General features: G+C 36.4%; 2 protein-coding genes across 5 annotated transcripts in view; one reads left to right on the top strand and one right to left on the bottom strand.

Annotated features, from left to right (window-relative positions):
* Nucleotides 1-16856, top strand: part of cacna2d4a (calcium channel, voltage-dependent, alpha 2/delta subunit 4a) — an 83615-nt gene that overhangs the window by 21572 nt on the left and 45187 nt on the right. For all 3 annotated transcript variants that reach the window (XM_036210158.1, XM_036210159.1, XM_024287755.2), the window contains exons 16-27: nt 417-497; nt 616-690; nt 773-859; nt 943-1014; nt 1131-1192; nt 3146-3213; nt 3292-3337; nt 3409-3506; nt 3587-3680; nt 3786-3878; nt 4239-4366; nt 5938-6006. In XM_036210158.1, coding sequence (XP_036066051.1) covers nt 417-497; nt 616-690; nt 773-859; nt 943-1014; nt 1131-1192; nt 3146-3213; nt 3292-3337; nt 3409-3506; nt 3587-3680; nt 3786-3878; nt 4239-4366; nt 5938-6006 — 973 coding nt within the window. The remainder of the gene's footprint in view (nt 1-416; nt 498-615; nt 691-772; nt 860-942; nt 1015-1130; nt 1193-3145; nt 3214-3291; nt 3338-3408; nt 3507-3586; nt 3681-3785; nt 3879-4238; nt 4367-5937; nt 6007-16856) is intronic.
* Nucleotides 8611-16856, bottom strand: part of lrtm2a (leucine-rich repeats and transmembrane domains 2a) — a 29132-nt gene continuing 20886 nt past the window's right edge. For both annotated transcript variants that reach the window (XM_036210161.1, XM_024287767.2), the window contains exons 6-7: nt 16166-16323; nt 8611-13536 (exon numbers count right to left, since the gene is read on the bottom strand). In XM_036210161.1, coding sequence (XP_036066054.1) covers nt 13034-13536; nt 16166-16323 — 661 coding nt within the window. In that variant the 3' untranslated portion in view covers nt 8611-13033. The remainder of the gene's footprint in view (nt 13537-16165; nt 16324-16856) is intronic.

Raw genomic sequence — 16856 nt, 5'->3', positions numbered from 1 at the left:
TGCGTAAAACATACGTAGCAACAATGGGACACAGCCTCTATGTTGTCAACTAATTAAATTAGTATTTAATCAGATGGTAGAAGCCATTTTAAGCAGTGAATCTGTCAACTTGAAGAGCAAGAGACCTTTCAGTTTACATTTTTTCCGATCCATGACTGTTTTTTTTTTTTCACAGTTCAAAAGATGTGTATTTGTTTAACTTGTACAAGCATTCTGTGTACTTGTAATGGTCTGGCTCCCAGCCCAGAATTTTTTCTGCCTCTCCAGCACTAACAGCTGTAGATTGGCTCCATTTTAACCGTGACCCTGAACCTTACCACTAAATGTAACACAAACAGGATGTTTGATTTTACCACTAATGGAGATCAAATGGTTTCAAGAGACTATCACTCTGAACTCCTTTCTTTTGTTGCAAGTTATCTCATGGGATTTTGCTGGGGGTCGTGGGAACTGATGTGGCTTTGAGAGAATTGATGAGATTAGCTCCAAGATACAAGGTAAGTCATCAATTAGACACACTAATCAGACTCGGTATTAAAACCACATGTTAATTGGTGGTTAATTAAAATTAAGACGTTTGATGTTCCCTGAGATTGTCCTCATCTGTCCTTACAGCTGGGTATCCAAGGTTACGCCTTCCTCATCACCAATAATGGTTACATCCTGTCTCATCCTGAACTACGACCTTTGGTAAAGAGTAACTTTGAGCTTTTGAGTCTAACTGACTGCACATACCCTATTTATTGGCTTTGCTTTTTCTTTGTCTGTATAGTATAAAGAAGGGAAGAAGCTGAAGCCCAAACCTAACTATAACAGTGTTGACTTATCCGAGGTGGAGTGGGAAGACACTGAGGAAAAAGTAACAAACCCTTTTTTATATTTTCTGATTAATAAACTCAGTCAAATTTAGCTCCACATGAGTGTTTTCTGTGTGTTTAACAGCTGAGGACCGCCATGGTCAAAGGAGAAACAGGAACTCTGTCTTTAGATGTGAGAACCTCAGTGGATAAAGGAGTGAGTCCTTTTAGAGAGTTTATCAAGCAGTCGCTCTATCTGATTTCAATTATTGGTTTTATTTCCATGGTGTGTTCTGTGCTGTATTTTCAAACGTGCTCATCTATGCTTCACAGAGAAGAGTGTTGTTCTTGAGAAATGATTACTTTTACACAGACATCAAAGAAACGCCGTTCAGGTTGGTCTTGTATTTTTTGTGCCTAACATCCATAGATGCATTAAATAACATGATTGATATTGGAATTATATAAAGACCCACTCCAATGAAACATTTTTTTTTTTTTACCATATTCTTGTTGCCTTTTTTCTCATGATGGAGAACAGAGGGAAAATTAAGGTCAAAATGTTGTTTTTGAGTATTTCTTCATTCATACCATTGTAAATCAGGGACAGATAAAAAAAAGCAATTAAAAAAAAAGAGGAGCGTGAACAAAGAGATAATGGGAAATGAGGGAAGGCTTACCCTCCAATAGTCACGCACACAATTCAGAGGTGAATTTCTAATGAACTCCTGCCGCTCTGCAGAAACTATGTCCTACCTACTACCTGGAACTAGTGATGGACACTGATTCTTTTAGATTCTGCGTAAAAAGCAGTAGTTTTTAGGGTCAATACGCCATTTTTTATTACGCTTTTCTTGGTGGTTATTGACCCCTTTTGCTTGCCATAACAAGACGGCTTAATTTACACGCTACTTTTAGAACATGCATAAAGAGCTGTGTTTTTCATGGCCAATTCCGCTGTTTTTTTTACAGCACTTTTCGTGGTGATCGACCCCTTTCGCTTGCCATAACAAGACGATGTAATGTATGTGCTACTTTTAAAATGTGCGTAAAAAGCAGCGTTTTTTTATGGGCAATATGCCGTCTTTTACCACGCCTTTCCAGGCAGTTATTGACCTCTTTTGCTTGCCACAACAAGACGGCGTAATTTATATATTACTTTTCAAACCTGCACAAAAAGCTTTATTTGTCATGGCCAATTCGCCACTCTGCAGAAACTATGTCCTACCTACTACCTGGAACTAGTGATGGACACTGATTCTTTCTCAGAAGCCGATTCGTTTGATTCCTATAAAGAATTAGCTCTTTCAATTCTCGACTCTTTATAAAGGATTTTTGTGGGCCTTTACTTTACTTTTCAAAAAATAAGTGTCTGTGTGTTTAAAAATTCTTCAATGTGTAGTGTACATGAGAAGCCTTAGAAATGCCACATTTTTTGCCTTTATTATAATACAAACCATTATTTTGTTAAATATTTAAATTAAATGTTGGCATGTAAGTTTTTTTGTTTGCGAGTCCCCAATTTATTTTAACGTCCCTTTTTGGGTCTAGGATAGGGTAGGGGTGTCAAACTCAATCACACAGGGGCCAAAATCCAAAACAGACCATAGGTCGCGGGCCGAACAGGATAAACATTTATTGAACACTCTAAAACTAAATTTTTTTTATTTAAAATTGTTACTTTTTAACATAATTATGAAAGATAATATAGATATATAGCATTACATGTGATAATGCTAGTGGGAAGGCTGTAAGCTGAATTTGGCCGCTGAAGCTGATAGCAAAAAACGCTGAAGCTGATAGACAGCTAAAATATTAGCTAAATGCCAAATTAGCCTAAAAAACAGGTTAGCTAAAACAGCTAGCATTTAGCTAAAAAATAGCTAAACTTTAGAATAGCCTAAAAAAACTGAGAAAAGCCTAAATTAGCCAAAACAGCTAGCATGTAAATATTAGCCTAACTCTAAAGCAGCCTAAATAAAGACTTTAAAAAGCTTAAGTTAGCCAAAATTGCTAGCATGTTTTGGCTAACTTTAGCTAATCTCCAAAATAGCCTAAAAGATCTTAGTAATTGCCAAAATAATTTAAAAAGCTAGCAAAGTAACAATTTTTAAAAGTTTAAAATCACAAATTTTTAAGATAAATATGAACAACAAAAAGGTAGACATATTATTCCAGAATAAATCATCTTAAACCTTGAATAACTTTCAATATTGGGATCCCTTTTGTACAATAGATTAAAAGATGATTGGAGTGGGACTTTAATAAGTTCATTATCTCTAAATCTAATATTATATGGCTTTTGGATGAGTGTATTACTAAAATATGGTTCTTATTTTTGTTGACAGTCTTGGTATCGTGTTGAGTCGGGGATATGGAGAGTATATCTTCACAGGAAATGTTTCAGTCGAGGATGGTACGCTTTTTTTTATTTTTTATTTCTTTCAACTTTAGTTTCTAACTTCCTTTCTCACTTAGTTTATTTTTTCTTCAGGTCTTCATGACTTACTGACTCCAGATCTGACCATAGCCAACGAGTGGTGAGTTCCTATTGCAGACTATAGATGGGTAAACTTTTAACTAATAATTTCACTTTAATCCAACTCTGTAGGACCTATTGTGAGACTGACATCGACCCAGCACACCGTAAACTGACCCAACTGGAAGCAGTGAAGAAATACCTGACAGGAAAAGAACCAGATCTGGACTGTATGTATATGAAATACTATATTCTAAATAAAAGTTGTTATTTAAAATAAAATAAAGCATACTGTCTTTGCTCAATTTAGGTGATTCTCAGCTTTTGCAGCAAACTTTATACGACGCTGTGGTCTCAGCTCCTATGGAAGCGTACTGGACCGCACTAATGCTCAACACATCGGGGTTAATAGGAACATTAACCTTTTAATTGTATTTTTTTTAATTACTTGAAAACCGTCTTTTGTTTACTACTTTCCCCTCTTTTTTTGCATCTACATTCTCTCTCAGTATGGATGATGGGATTGAAACAGCTTTTTTGGGGACTCGTTCAGGTCTACTGAGATTCCAGAGATACGCTGGGATCGAAAAAAGAACCGGCAGGTGAGTAATGTAATTATATGTAACTTTTTATTCCAAATCAAATAAAAACAGTGTTGCAAAATTATATTAAATCTGCCAAAAAGTCAAATCTGTCACCCCTGCTGTGGTAAATTAGAAAGTCATCAGCACAATACTAATTTTTGCAAACTTTTTTAATTTCTTTATAAACTTTAATATTATTCATCTTTATGTAGAATTTTAAAGCATGTTAGATTAGTTTAAATATTGATTTCCTGGGTGCTTTCACTTGTTTTAACCTTTTATTTCATTTTTTAAGCGTGGGTTAAATATTTTTTTTCCCTTTATTCTGTGATTTTTCTTCTTCTTTCCTTCCTCAAGGATATTTTCGTCTCTCCACAGGTCTTTCCTGACCTCCACAGACATGGAGAATATGTTCACCCTGGATCACTTCCCAGTATGGTACCGCAGGGCAGCTGAGTATCCAGCTGGGCAGTTTCTTTACTACATGCCCAGACAAGACACAAGAGGTAGAGGACACACCAGTTATTAGCATAAACGCTTACACAAAAACTCCACAAACTTTGCGTTTTAGTTTCCCACTTATCTCTAATTATCTGCAAGTTGTTTTATTTAATCTATTCCAACTGTTCTTTTGTCCACATCACTGTGTAGTTGTGTTTAAGTCAACAGAAACTGTCTTCTTCAGACCATTTTTTCTTTATTTTTCTTCTCTAAAAAGAAAAACTATAAAGAATCTTTAACAACTGCAGCCATTGTTGTTATCATCACATCATACTAACTACATTCTAGTTTAAATAAATTAATTTTATAATAAAATGTTTCAAAATAAAAAGAAAAAAAGGATTTTATGAACATTAGAGGTTCAATAAAATTAATTTTAACCCACCTTTAGCATATATAATTTATTTCAAGTTTGATATTTTTGTAAAATATGTTTAAATAAAGCTACACTTTCACATAAGACAAAAACTTTCAATTAAAAATGTTACATTATATTTTAAAAACTGTATTTTTAATTGAATTATTTGAGGAATTATTGAAAAAAATAAAACTAAACAAGAATATAAATGTATGCAGCGATATATCAAACTTAGGATAACTAAGCATGACTTGATGGGAAAATACATTAGCATACATCCACATTTACATGTAAATAATTCAATTATAATTCCTCTAGAAGCTCTTATTCATACACATTGAAACCCTTAACTATTAAATTTGTTAAAAGGAAAAATAGTTACTAGATGTGCTAAAGTTAAGATGAGGGGGAAAGAAAAGTCTGTCATTTTCAGATACATTCAGAGACTATGAGGCTGACTATAGTGCCACCTTGAGTGCGGAGGCGGTGGGACATCCAGAGGAGCAGGGAGGGCGAAAACGCAGGGAGACCAAAGAGGAGGATGAGCAGGGTAGAGATCTGCTATGGATATTTGGCATGATTCCTGTTCAGTTCTTCCTTGCAAGTTGTATTTTTCTCCCTGCTGTAATGCACCAACAATGCACTCATATAAAGCTTCCTGTTGGAACTTCAAAAGCATGCAAAAAATAAAATAAAAGTCAGGAATCCTCTCCTCGCTTTTGGACTCACATTAATGCTTTTATTTAGATTTATTTTAGATTTTCCCACATCTCATGCTCCTAATCATTTTTTCATACATTTTTTTTATTGCATGATTTTTATTATTATTTTTTGTGTTTGTTTCAAAAGGATTGATTGCAGAAATACTGTATAAACGCATCAAATAAGGATTTGCAACACACACATGTACTTGTTTTGAATGTATTATTTGATCTGTTCCCTCCATCTGTTTTAGATAGGACATCCAATAATCTGTTTGTGGCATCTGTTGTCACAAGGATGATAAATAGAATTGTTGGATTTCTTTTGTATTTTTAAGCCTAATATTCAAAATAAGTAAGAAATAAAAAAAAATAATAATAATAAAACCCATCTGTCATTTATTTGCATGTACATATAGAGCATTCATGCATGTTTGAAGGAAATGCATGTATTTTTTAGTGCATGTAGTTAAAGTTGTCTTTTAAAGTCTAAAATAAATTTGTGTTGTTCTACCAGCAGGAAGAATAGTGATCAGTGCCACTGCTGTCACTGTGACTGTGGGGAAGAAAACCGCCATCGCTGGAGGTAGGACGATGCGTTTTGGTGAAATATCCGTCTGGTTGTTTCACTCCTGCAGTTTGCAACACCTTTAAACAGTTTACCAAACTGAGATTTATCAAAAAATACAAACAGAAATTGAATTAAAGCCACAAAGTGCAATTAAAATTAACCATACAGAGAGAATAACTCATATTAAATTTATATTTCCTGTGTTTTCATTTTAGTTTATTATCTTTACCAGACATGCACTCCCCAGAATGCAAATTATTAATAAAGTCAGCATAAAAACACAGAGTTATCAGTTCATAGTCTTTTAGTCAGCTGGTACTTACATAATATAAAATTATTTCCTATTTTTATTTCTTTTTGTGTTGCACCTGGTGGTTTTGAGCATCAAATTTTGCATCTCAAAGTTGATTTGTTGGTCAAAATATGGATGTTTCTTTGTGTTTTTACTCTCATTCAAATTATTTAATAAAAACACCAAGATATCAACACGATTTACTGTGTTAAAAAATAATATTTTAAGCTGTCCAACAAAATATCTTTGTATAATAGAAATATAATTAATGTCAAGTTTGTTTTTTTACCTGTTGCAATTGTGTTATTGTAATAGATTTAGTTATAGCTAAGAAAATTTAACACACTGAAGTCTTAAGTGGTAAAAATAAAATAAGTATTTAAATATAACTATAATTATTAATATATCTAATTGTCTTCCTTCCATTTTTTTTTGTGTGTCCAGCATCGTCTTTGCTAAATATTTGCATCGACGATATTTATTTAATGTCTGTCTGTGTTCCAGCTGAGTTTGAGTCTAAGTCTTTTAAAAAAAATGATAAATTTTACATTTTTCATCTTTTTACATAACTTCTGCTCATCAAAGCTTCAGAAACGTTAGAAATGAATTGCTTCAGTTTGAAGAAACACATGTGATCAGTGTGTTGTGTATGTGCTGTGCTTTAGATTTGAATTGAAACTCAAAATATGGATTCATTTTGGTTAATATGAGATTTATTTTACTTACTTTTAAAACCCAGTATTTGTGGCGGAGAGGTCAACTCCTGATCAGATGGTTGGAGGTTGCGTTTCATGTCAGAGTATCTTTGTGCAAATGAACGTTTTTTTCATTGCTCCTAGGGGTCAGACGTGACTTTAAATCGCTTTTGGCTATTAGTCATAAACTGAGTGATGCTCTGCTTTACATTTTGATTTTAGTTTCTCGTTCTAATAATGTGAGAGCTTGTTTTATTTCCCCGTGTTTGCTCCAGTATTACCCAATATTTGACTGACACTCTCATCAGTCACAGTCGTGGAAGAGACGACACGCCGCCTTCTTAGAATGAGCGTGTGGATGAGTACTTTAATTTTTAACAAGCCGTCAGACTGAGCAGCAGTTTTTAAGGCTTATCTTGGTTTCACAGCCGAGTGAAAATAGTGTCTGATTGAAAAGCTGGAGGAAACGCAGAATTCAAAATAAAAGCATTTCAGTGTAAAGTTGCTGCCTGTCGATTTGATTCGTTTTTTCCCATCTTATTTTATCATTCTTTATTATTATTTTAATTTTAAATTACATACAAGAAATTAGGAAAAAAAGTTCTTGCATTAAAATCTATAATATTATATCTAAGAGGATGTAGAGGAAACATTTTGACAGGAATGCTGCTTTTTTTGTTTTTTTAAATAAAACATTTCCACAAGTGTCAAGTAGCTCTGCTTTCTCACTGACTGAAACTGTCAGTTTTTTTATAGAATCAGTGTGTGATTGCAGGAAAAAGTCCCCATACTGCTGCATCCATCCCACTAAACTGTCAAACGCTTTTACCTTCACTTCCCCACATCTTTTTTTTTAAATCCGTCCACTTTTATTGTCATTTTTTAACATCTTTTTTTAGCTCAAGCATAGAACACTCTTCAAACTAATCATTTAAATGTTCTAAAGCAAATATAAATGTAAATCATGTTGAAGAATTTTTTTAAAGGACTTAAAAACAGATTAATTTTCATTTTACTGTAAAAAAAAAATTGAATTTGCTCTACATTGATTGTAGTTTTCCATGTGACCACTAGGTGTCAGTGTTTATCCAAGCAAAAACATTTCATTCTTCCCTGGCGTTTCCTTGAAAACATTTGTGCTAGTTTGGTTGCTGATTTATTTTTAACCACTTTTGATGAAGGATGTATTCTATTTGGTTCTCAAAGGTTTGATGCAGTCAACAGTGACCAAATCCCTACAGCACAAATGACAGCCTGTATGCAAATGAAGTAAGTAGAGACGATAGAAGGGCAGAATAGAAGGTGAAGGATAATTGACATGGTGGAGAAGGACAGGAAGAAGTGATGACAGATGATTAGAGAAGATGCGCAGCAGACCAGATAAAGAGAACAGAGATGGGGCGAAGAGATTGAAAAGAATATAAAGATGATGGGAGAGGCGACAAAAAGATAAATTGGGTTGAGATGAGTGAGAGTGGAAAGAAAGGAGGAAGAAAATGGGAAATAAGGAGAGAAGACTGAAAACTGATTGTGACCGTTTCACATTTTGACATTGGATATTCCACTTTGTTTTTATATCTTACGCGTCCTCCCACTCAAAACAATGTTTTGTCTCGTGACAGAAAGCAGACGGAGGCGTGATATGTTTTTATTCCAAATAATGCATAATTCTTTGTTGCCATTGTCAAGTTATCATCACAGTAATCACAATCATCATGATAACACAACACACCCAAGAGTTCTGCAATCTGCAGACAGAAAACCTCTCGATTAGCATCGCTGAAGCCAAAAATAAAAAAAAGGATTTGGCATTTACAGATTCTGCTTTTTGTCTCCCTTAAACAGATGGTAGAGGTGTGAACATTTCTATCAACAATGAGAGACGGAATGTAAAACGATTTTTAAACTGCAACCTTTCCACCAAGTCCAAAGAGCTGTCAAAGGACACCAGTTACAAGATTGTAGACGTGAACAAGACTGGGATAAACCATACATCCGTTTTCTAAAGCCGTTTTGTCCCTTTCGGGGTCACAGGGGTACCAGAACCTAACCAGCCACTCGTGGCCGAAGGCAGGGTGCACCCTGGACGGGTCGCCAATCTGTCGCAGGGCCACAACCACACACTCGCATTCACACTTAGAGTTAATTAGGAGTAAGCTAGAGGAAGCTGGAGAAAACCCACGCATGCACAGCGTAGCAACCATGATCGTGTTTATTTATGATTTCACTTTTTGTCATGTGATGAGGAGAGACATTATTAGGAGGACCTGTCACCTGGGTTTTTTTTTTTTTTTTTTTGGTTCTGTTGGTTCCAAGACGCCCCAGTATTTTTTGTTGACCACTTTAGTTGCAATTTATTTTGGAAATAAATCTTTTCTGTGATCGTTTACATAACTTGTGTTATCTGTGTCTATAATGAACTTCAATAAATCAAGACACATCCAGATGACTTTTTCTTCATCTTTTTTGGAACATGTTGCAAGGAAGGTCCTCTCTAGTGGCTCATAAGGAAGCAGCTTGAGAAGAGAGATCTACTGTTTCAGCAATTATTAGAAAATGGATCAAATACAAGATCACTGACAATCTCCATGCAAGATCTCCCAGAACTATAATGGGAATGAACTGAAGAGAGCTAGACCCATAAAAACACCTCTTACTGTTTGGAAGGGAGTTAGACTCCAATAACACCCTTCCCACTGTGAAGCATGAGGGTGGAAGCATCATGCTAAGTGGACAGGACGACTCATTCATCCTAAGGAAAGAAAGAATTGGATCATGTAGGGAGATTTTTGGTGGATCTTCCACCATGACAATGATCCCAAACACATGGTCTGAGCAACAAAGGAGTGCTTTAAAAGCACCTCAAGGTTCTGTAGTGACGTAACCAGCCTCCAAACCTCAATCTAATCTGGGGAGGGAGTTGAAAGCTCATGTTGCCCAGCAACAGCCCCTAAAACATCTCAACTCTTGAGAAGATCTGTAGGGAAGAATGGACCAAACATGGTTAAAATGTTTGACCTCTGTCATTAACAACCAGGTTACATTACAAACTGTTGACGAAAACTTTTTTTTTACTAACCAAACACTTATTTTGCTGCACCATTGTTATCAATGTTATTTCCTTGAATTGTTTAGTTTTCTCTGTATACTGTCAGTTGAAGTTTAGAACATTACAAACTTCTACCATCTTTTTTAAGGAGGATAGGTTGCAGTAATGGTGACTCCCAAATACCCTTTTTTTCCCCCCCTGTAGCTTTTACTTAGAAACTACTATTCTTGATTCGTGATGGGGGGTGAGCTGGATGAAGGGAGAAACGTAGCAACTGACATGAAAAGGCCTGTAGAATGGAGAACATTTGGGTGTGTTTGTGGATTCATAGACAGAGTTTAGATATGTTAAAGCTCAAAGTTTGACATGAATGTGTCTGTGACTTTATTATAAAGTGGTCGCGATCAGCTCCTGCTCATATTTGTCCTTTTTTTTAAGGACAATTGTCAAGAAGCAGCATTTTACTTTACTTATAAAGCTAAATATTTAAAACCAGAGTTAATCTGCCCAGTTTTAACACTATGATTTCTGTAGGGCTCATGTATCCAAATGAGAGTTTGCACATTACAACAGGATTAGACAAAAAAATCAACTCAAGCCATCAAATTTTGTCCACATCTCCAAAATTTCCGTGTGGACTCAAATTCATCCAGATTGGTTCCATAGATTCTACCACTGGGACACCGTTCCAATAATCTCTCCTTCATTTTTCCAGTTTAGGTTTGTTTTTTTATAATATCACTTTTGTTTCTAGTAACCCACCCTTTGTTTATGTTTCCAATTTTACTTAATTAGCTACTTAAACCATATGGTTACATTTGAGTGATTGCTAAAAAGCATATTTCCCTCACTTGCTAACAGATTTGCATTGAAATCCTCTTTCCAACTATCCTTAACTAGTGGAAAATGATGCAAACTTTTTGGAAAAAACTCGGAATTGTGGGCAAAATAAAATACAATTCTTGATTTGTATATTTTAGCTTTTAATTTCAATGTATTTGTGCACTAAAAACATATTTTTTTTATTGTAACACATCATTTTCTGATTCAAATATTTATGCAGAACTTATTAATCTAAGGAAACCTCTGTAAGATTTTTTTATGCAGTTACCTAACATAATTTAAAGCAACAGATTGACACTTTTTAAACCCGCCTTCTTATAAAAGTTCAGTTAGTTGAGCTAAAGGGTAACAGGAAGTGGGTCATGGGTACTTCCTGCTGCTTCCTTTGCACTTTTATTTTCCAATTTAAGCATTTTTTGTTGTGTTATTATTGTTTTTTAATTATTTAACTGTATTTAACTATACTTTAACTACATAGCACTTGCTTGGAGACATCCTAAATAAATAAATAAATATATTTATCTTCACTGTTCTATCACATTGTTTGATGTGATTTACAGACTGTTAATGGCTATCTAGCTTTTGCTTAAAAAAAAAAAAAAATCCTCCGACATGTAAATTTGTGCAAATTTCCCATATGAGCATTTTTTATTTTTGCAAATTCTAAACTCTGTCCATGTTTCTTAGCAAAACTTTACCTGAATAATAATGGACACAAGAAATGATCACACACATCATGGTTTTTACAGGAAATCCGTCATGGAAACACCAAAAACATTTGGGTTTGGGCCAATACATTATAGTAAACTAGCATGATAATATATATATTTATATATCTGCATCATATCCAAGGTATAAGAAAACACACCATTCATATAAGTTGAAGCCAATCTATGAACCCAAAGAGAACAACTTTTTTCTTCAGGAGAAACATGTGCAATGAATGCTACTTAGCTCACTTTAAAGGCCTTTGCCGATAACGGAACTCTGCAAAAACGCTCAAAGAACGCAATCAGTGCACCCTTTTTTTAACAGAGGGACAACACTTCTAGTGCATATTGCAGGTTGTTTAATAAAAACAAAAGAGCAACAATTTAGGAGGCGCAAAAGAGAGGTGAAAGTGCGTGACAAGCTTTTCACAGATAGCTCTGCATGAAACGATGGACATCGAGATAAAAGAATAAAGAAGAAAAATAGCAGCTTTTGAATAATTCTTTTCTTTATAATTCTTCTTGGCAATTTATCTATCTTAGAAAAAAGAGAGGGGAGGGAAAAAGAGGGGTCTGATTAGAGGAATAAAGTGCAGGAATCGGATATTTGTAGTCCTTATAGAGGAGTTTTTGTAGTCCTTGATCGAGTTCCTTTAAGATTTGATCATGCCATTTTCAAGAAGTATTCCCATCCAGAGGTAAAATCTGTCTTTTTAAACAGTCTGTGAGTTTTTTTATTTATTTTTTTCCGTCCATCTGTCAGAATCTGTTCGGATCCAGAAGCTTAATTGACTTTGAGTGCTTTCATCACATCAGAAAGGATGCACACACAGCAATTTGTCCTTTTTTCTGAATTGTCTTGAACGCTGACTTTCATGTGACATTCCCATGCGATAATATTTAGTTGTCAGCTTGCAGAAAACCCAAGATATAAAGGAGATGTAGTCCAGCGAAGCAGTGACACTCCTCTTCAACAAAATCTGGCTTTTTTTTATGAGTTGTTTATCAATTCTTCATGTTTTTAGAAGCTCAAATTCTACTAATTTGTAGGAATCGACGCCATTTATGTAAAGAATCCCTGAATTTCTGCTCTAAATTTCTAAATACCGACAACACAGATTTGATGATATGTTTCCCAAATTTATGATATTTCCTTCTCCAAACCGGTTTAATGGCAAATTCAGCGAGTGGGTGGATGGCAGGCAATTTGCACTAACAAGTACTGCAAGAGAGAATGGATCCAAGTTTAGCAGGAAACTGGGGAAGAAGAAGAAGATGAGGTGTGTGTGGAGATTTGTAAGGGGGAGAAGGGCGGGGAGGGAACGGACTAAAAATAGAAAGAGGAAGTCGAGAAGTGTCAGTTCAGAGTCAGTCTCCTGTGTGAGCCCTTTTTAATATTTCCGTCCCATTCTGATATTACCTCTAGCCTCCGTGACAAATTCCCAGTGTTCTTTTAGGCGACAGAGGAGATCTGCTTCTCCTCCCTGTCTTCCCCGTCGGCCTCGCCGTCTCCCATCAGCGGCTGTCTCTTTTTTAGCTCTCTCTGGTATTTGGCCATCAGGGAGGCATAGATGCAGCCGTAAGCAGCCGCAGCAACCATCATGATGCAAACAATGCCGCACACCACGCCAGCGATCACCACCGTGCCAATGGCGCGCCGCACACTAACAGGTCGGTAGCGGGCTCGGACGCAATCTGGCGGCGCGTCGCCTCCTCCAGCGGTCGCTGAGGAGCCGTCGACGCTGCTGTCGGAGGCCGGCGTCACCCCGCTTGGGTTGAGAGCGCTCCTGCTGCACGGAGGGCCGCCTCCTTGTCCAGATCGAGAACCCTCACCGCCCCCTCCGTTCTCGTCTTCCAGTTGGAGGCAGTAGTTGAACATTTCCACCGGAACGCCACGGATGTCTCTCCCACGCAGGTCTTTGGGGAGCGTGCACTCCATGGCATCCACCTTCCCCCCTAAAGAAGAAAACATAGAGGGGGGGTAATTATTAAGTTATTAAGGTGATTTAGTTCTGTCAAAATTCAAACAAACATCCAAACGACAGAAAAAGACAGAGATGGAGGTGGTCGTGCCAACACCAGCGTGAGTCATACATCACGAAGTTGAAGATAGCCTCAACTAAGCCCTTGTATAATTCATGAGGTGACATGCCTAGCTTCATCACAGCTCAGGCATGTGCAGAAAAGAGAAATATCTGAGTCACTAATTCCCAACAGGAGGGTGGGGGGTTTGTTAGGCAGCGCCTCCAAACGGGGTGTCTGTCTCAAGGTCGCACGCTGATAAGTCATCGATCCGAGCCCCCTCCCCTCAATACTTTAAATAACAAAAACACTGGAATAATGCATGAGGATAAGATAGGATGAAAGGAGATTGCTTTCATCTGAGCATGTGACAAATTGACAAATCCTTCAGCAAACACAGCTCCCAAAATATGTCCAACTAATGCAGCTGCACTGCAAAAAATGTCCTTTTCAAAACAAGTTTAAAATAAAAAATACAATATATTTCTTCATTGTTTTCAGTGAATAAATCTGCCAGTAGAATCAGAAGAGTTTTGGAAAATTTCTTAAAATATATTGTTTTGGTGACTTCAACTATTATGTTTTACGGAAAACATTTATTCCTCAAAATAAAGTTTGTATTCTAAAAGGAAGTTCATTTTATCCCAAAATATATTAAGCGGTAAACCATCCAATTCTCTTTTTTTCTAAATCTATAATCATTTTAAAGACTAGAATCACACATTTTAAGATGAAAATGAAGCATAAATGCATGTTTGCTTGCAAACTTCTGTCTTGCTATTCAAAAATTCTAATTCCATTTTCTTTAAATTGAACAAATTTGTCTCTTGAAATAAGTCCACCCCCATTCACAGTTAAACTTCTTCTTAACATAAAGTAAAAACAATTTGTTTCAATAGAATCTCGGTTTATGATACGGTCACACATATAACTGCTACCATGTGATCATGAGGCATTGGCAGAATTTTTAAGATTTGCCCAATTTAAAAAAAAAAAAATCATTGGTGTAGACTGTGATCATGAATGTAGGCATTAGGGATGATGCCATGACAAAATTGGGCGACAGCTGGGTGTATCGATGGGAGTATTGATACCAAGGTGAAGTATCGATACTAGCATGATGAGATCAATACTTACTATACTTTCGTTGCAGTGTTGGTTTAATAAGTACAGTAAAGTACTTGAATGTACTTTTGGAGTTAATGCAAGCCATTTGTCTAGCCCTAGATTGGGTGAAAAAATGCCTAATTTGAGCAAAAACCTGCCCAATCTGGCAACACTGATTGTTGTTATTTTTTAACCAACTTCTGTGTTTTCTGTGTTTTACTACACACTTAATTAACAAAAAAAATGTGTATTTCCAAAATGATTCTATGATCACAACATTATAATGAATAAATATTGTTATTGATATCGGTGATACTAGCCCTGTAAGTACTTGGTATTGGATCAATACCCAAATTTCCAGTATCGCCCAACCCTAGTAGCTAAATCGCTGGGCAGCAGCTGCTCAATTTCCAGTGGCAGTGGGACGGCAGGGAGGTGGCTGGAGGGTGGCAGTTGGCCGATCATCAAACAATTTTGGAGACCCTCCGATCAGTCAATTATCAACCGATGTCAAAAATTCATCCGGTTGCTGTAAAACTTTAACTTTTTCTTAAAATCTTAAAAAAATACAACTAATAACAAATACCGCCGTGTGATCACCTGTCAAATTTACAGAAAACTTCCATTTAAGTCGCCACTCTGTTGCATTTTGGGTAATATGACTGTAAAATAAGAGATCAAATGACTCAACATTTACTGTTTTAAAACAAAAATTACCAAGAATCTATGTTAGCCTCAAATCAAGAGTTATTAAATAATTAAACCAGAAACAAGACAAAAATACTTGGTGAGAGGTCATTTTTTGCAGTGTGAGAGAAGCAGAGCAGAGCTTTTCGTGTTCAGAGACTGTGGCGTTGTAATAAAACTGTGGAAAAGGATCTTTTTTTGCTTCAATAACTTAAGAACAACAACCTTGGAAGAAGAGGTGGTTGTTCAAATTCAGGTTGCACTGTCTTCCTTCATAACACGCTTCATGCATTATCTCCCCTTTTTGCACAGCTATTGTCAGAGATTTCATCTTCAAGTGTGAAATGGCTCCTTGTAATTTTCCCAGCAGCTTTGATGATTATTAAATCATCATGTCTACTGTGTGTCAGTCTCTTTCTGATGAGTGCTGCGCTGAGAGGGAGTGAAGTTCAGCAAAGCAATGGGGAGCAGAACGAAGAAGAAAAGAGATGCTTCATTAGCGGGGCAGCTGAAGCCCGAGGCGCTGAGGTGAATGTAGATTTTATACACAAGCAGAAAGCGCAGAGCAGCTGTGGTTATCTGATGTACTCACAGCTTGCAGAGACACGTGGATTAAGCCCATAGAACAACAACAGCAAGTGCTTACACAACCACGCAGTCGCATTATACGACTTGAAGCACCTACTGTTATTCCTCGCCGCGTCTTTCTAGTTTTCTACCTCAGTGTTTCACAATCAAGCTGTTCTTGTTACAAAAATCAGACGTGCACCTCGGTACAGCAGCCACTCCATCCAGTGCTTGAAATCACGCAGATTGCAGTCGCACTCCCAGGGGTTGTGTCCCAGTTCCAGGTGTTGCAGGTTGGCCAGTGGCTCAAACGCTGCCCTCTCCAAACCATGAAGCCTGTTACCTGCTAGTGACAGCCACCTAGGTACACAAAGGTAATGAAACATTTATAGAAATCCACTTGTTTTTATAGTTCGGACTATAGTTTAGTGTTTTTTCATGTTATAATTAATTGTTGGTGCTCTAACAGTATTTTCAGCTGTATGAAGAGGATGCAAACAATGAGTCCAATGTTGACACGTGCATTCAGGTTGTCATTTTCAATGAAAAAGTCAATTTTGGGCTTTCACGGTTAAAATTTTTGCATTCACATATCACTACACAAGTTTCTTCAACCGTTTTTAGTCTCTACATACAAAACGCCATTAAACAGGTGTTGAAAGTTAAATCTGATTGAACTTTGACCAATCAGAGACTTAGATTTGGTAGCGATGTGTGTATGGCGCCCCTTTTAATTCACAAAAGTACCAACCATTTGTAATTTGTAAACTGACAATGGAGTTAAAATACATATTTCTGCTTTGTGCCCTTTTGAAATTATATGACACCAAAGCCTCGTTTCCAGTGAACAATCTGGTCCTGTTCTGGAATTCTGTTTCCACCCACTAAAGCCT

This window comes from Oryzias melastigma, linkage group LG23 (genome assembly GCF_002922805.2).
Source record: "Oryzias melastigma strain HK-1 linkage group LG23, ASM292280v2, whole genome shotgun sequence".
NCBI lineage: Eukaryota > Metazoa > Chordata > Actinopteri > Beloniformes > Adrianichthyidae > Oryzias > Oryzias melastigma.
Note: the sequence above shows the minus strand (reverse complement) of the source record. Positions and strands in the feature narration are given on the sequence as shown.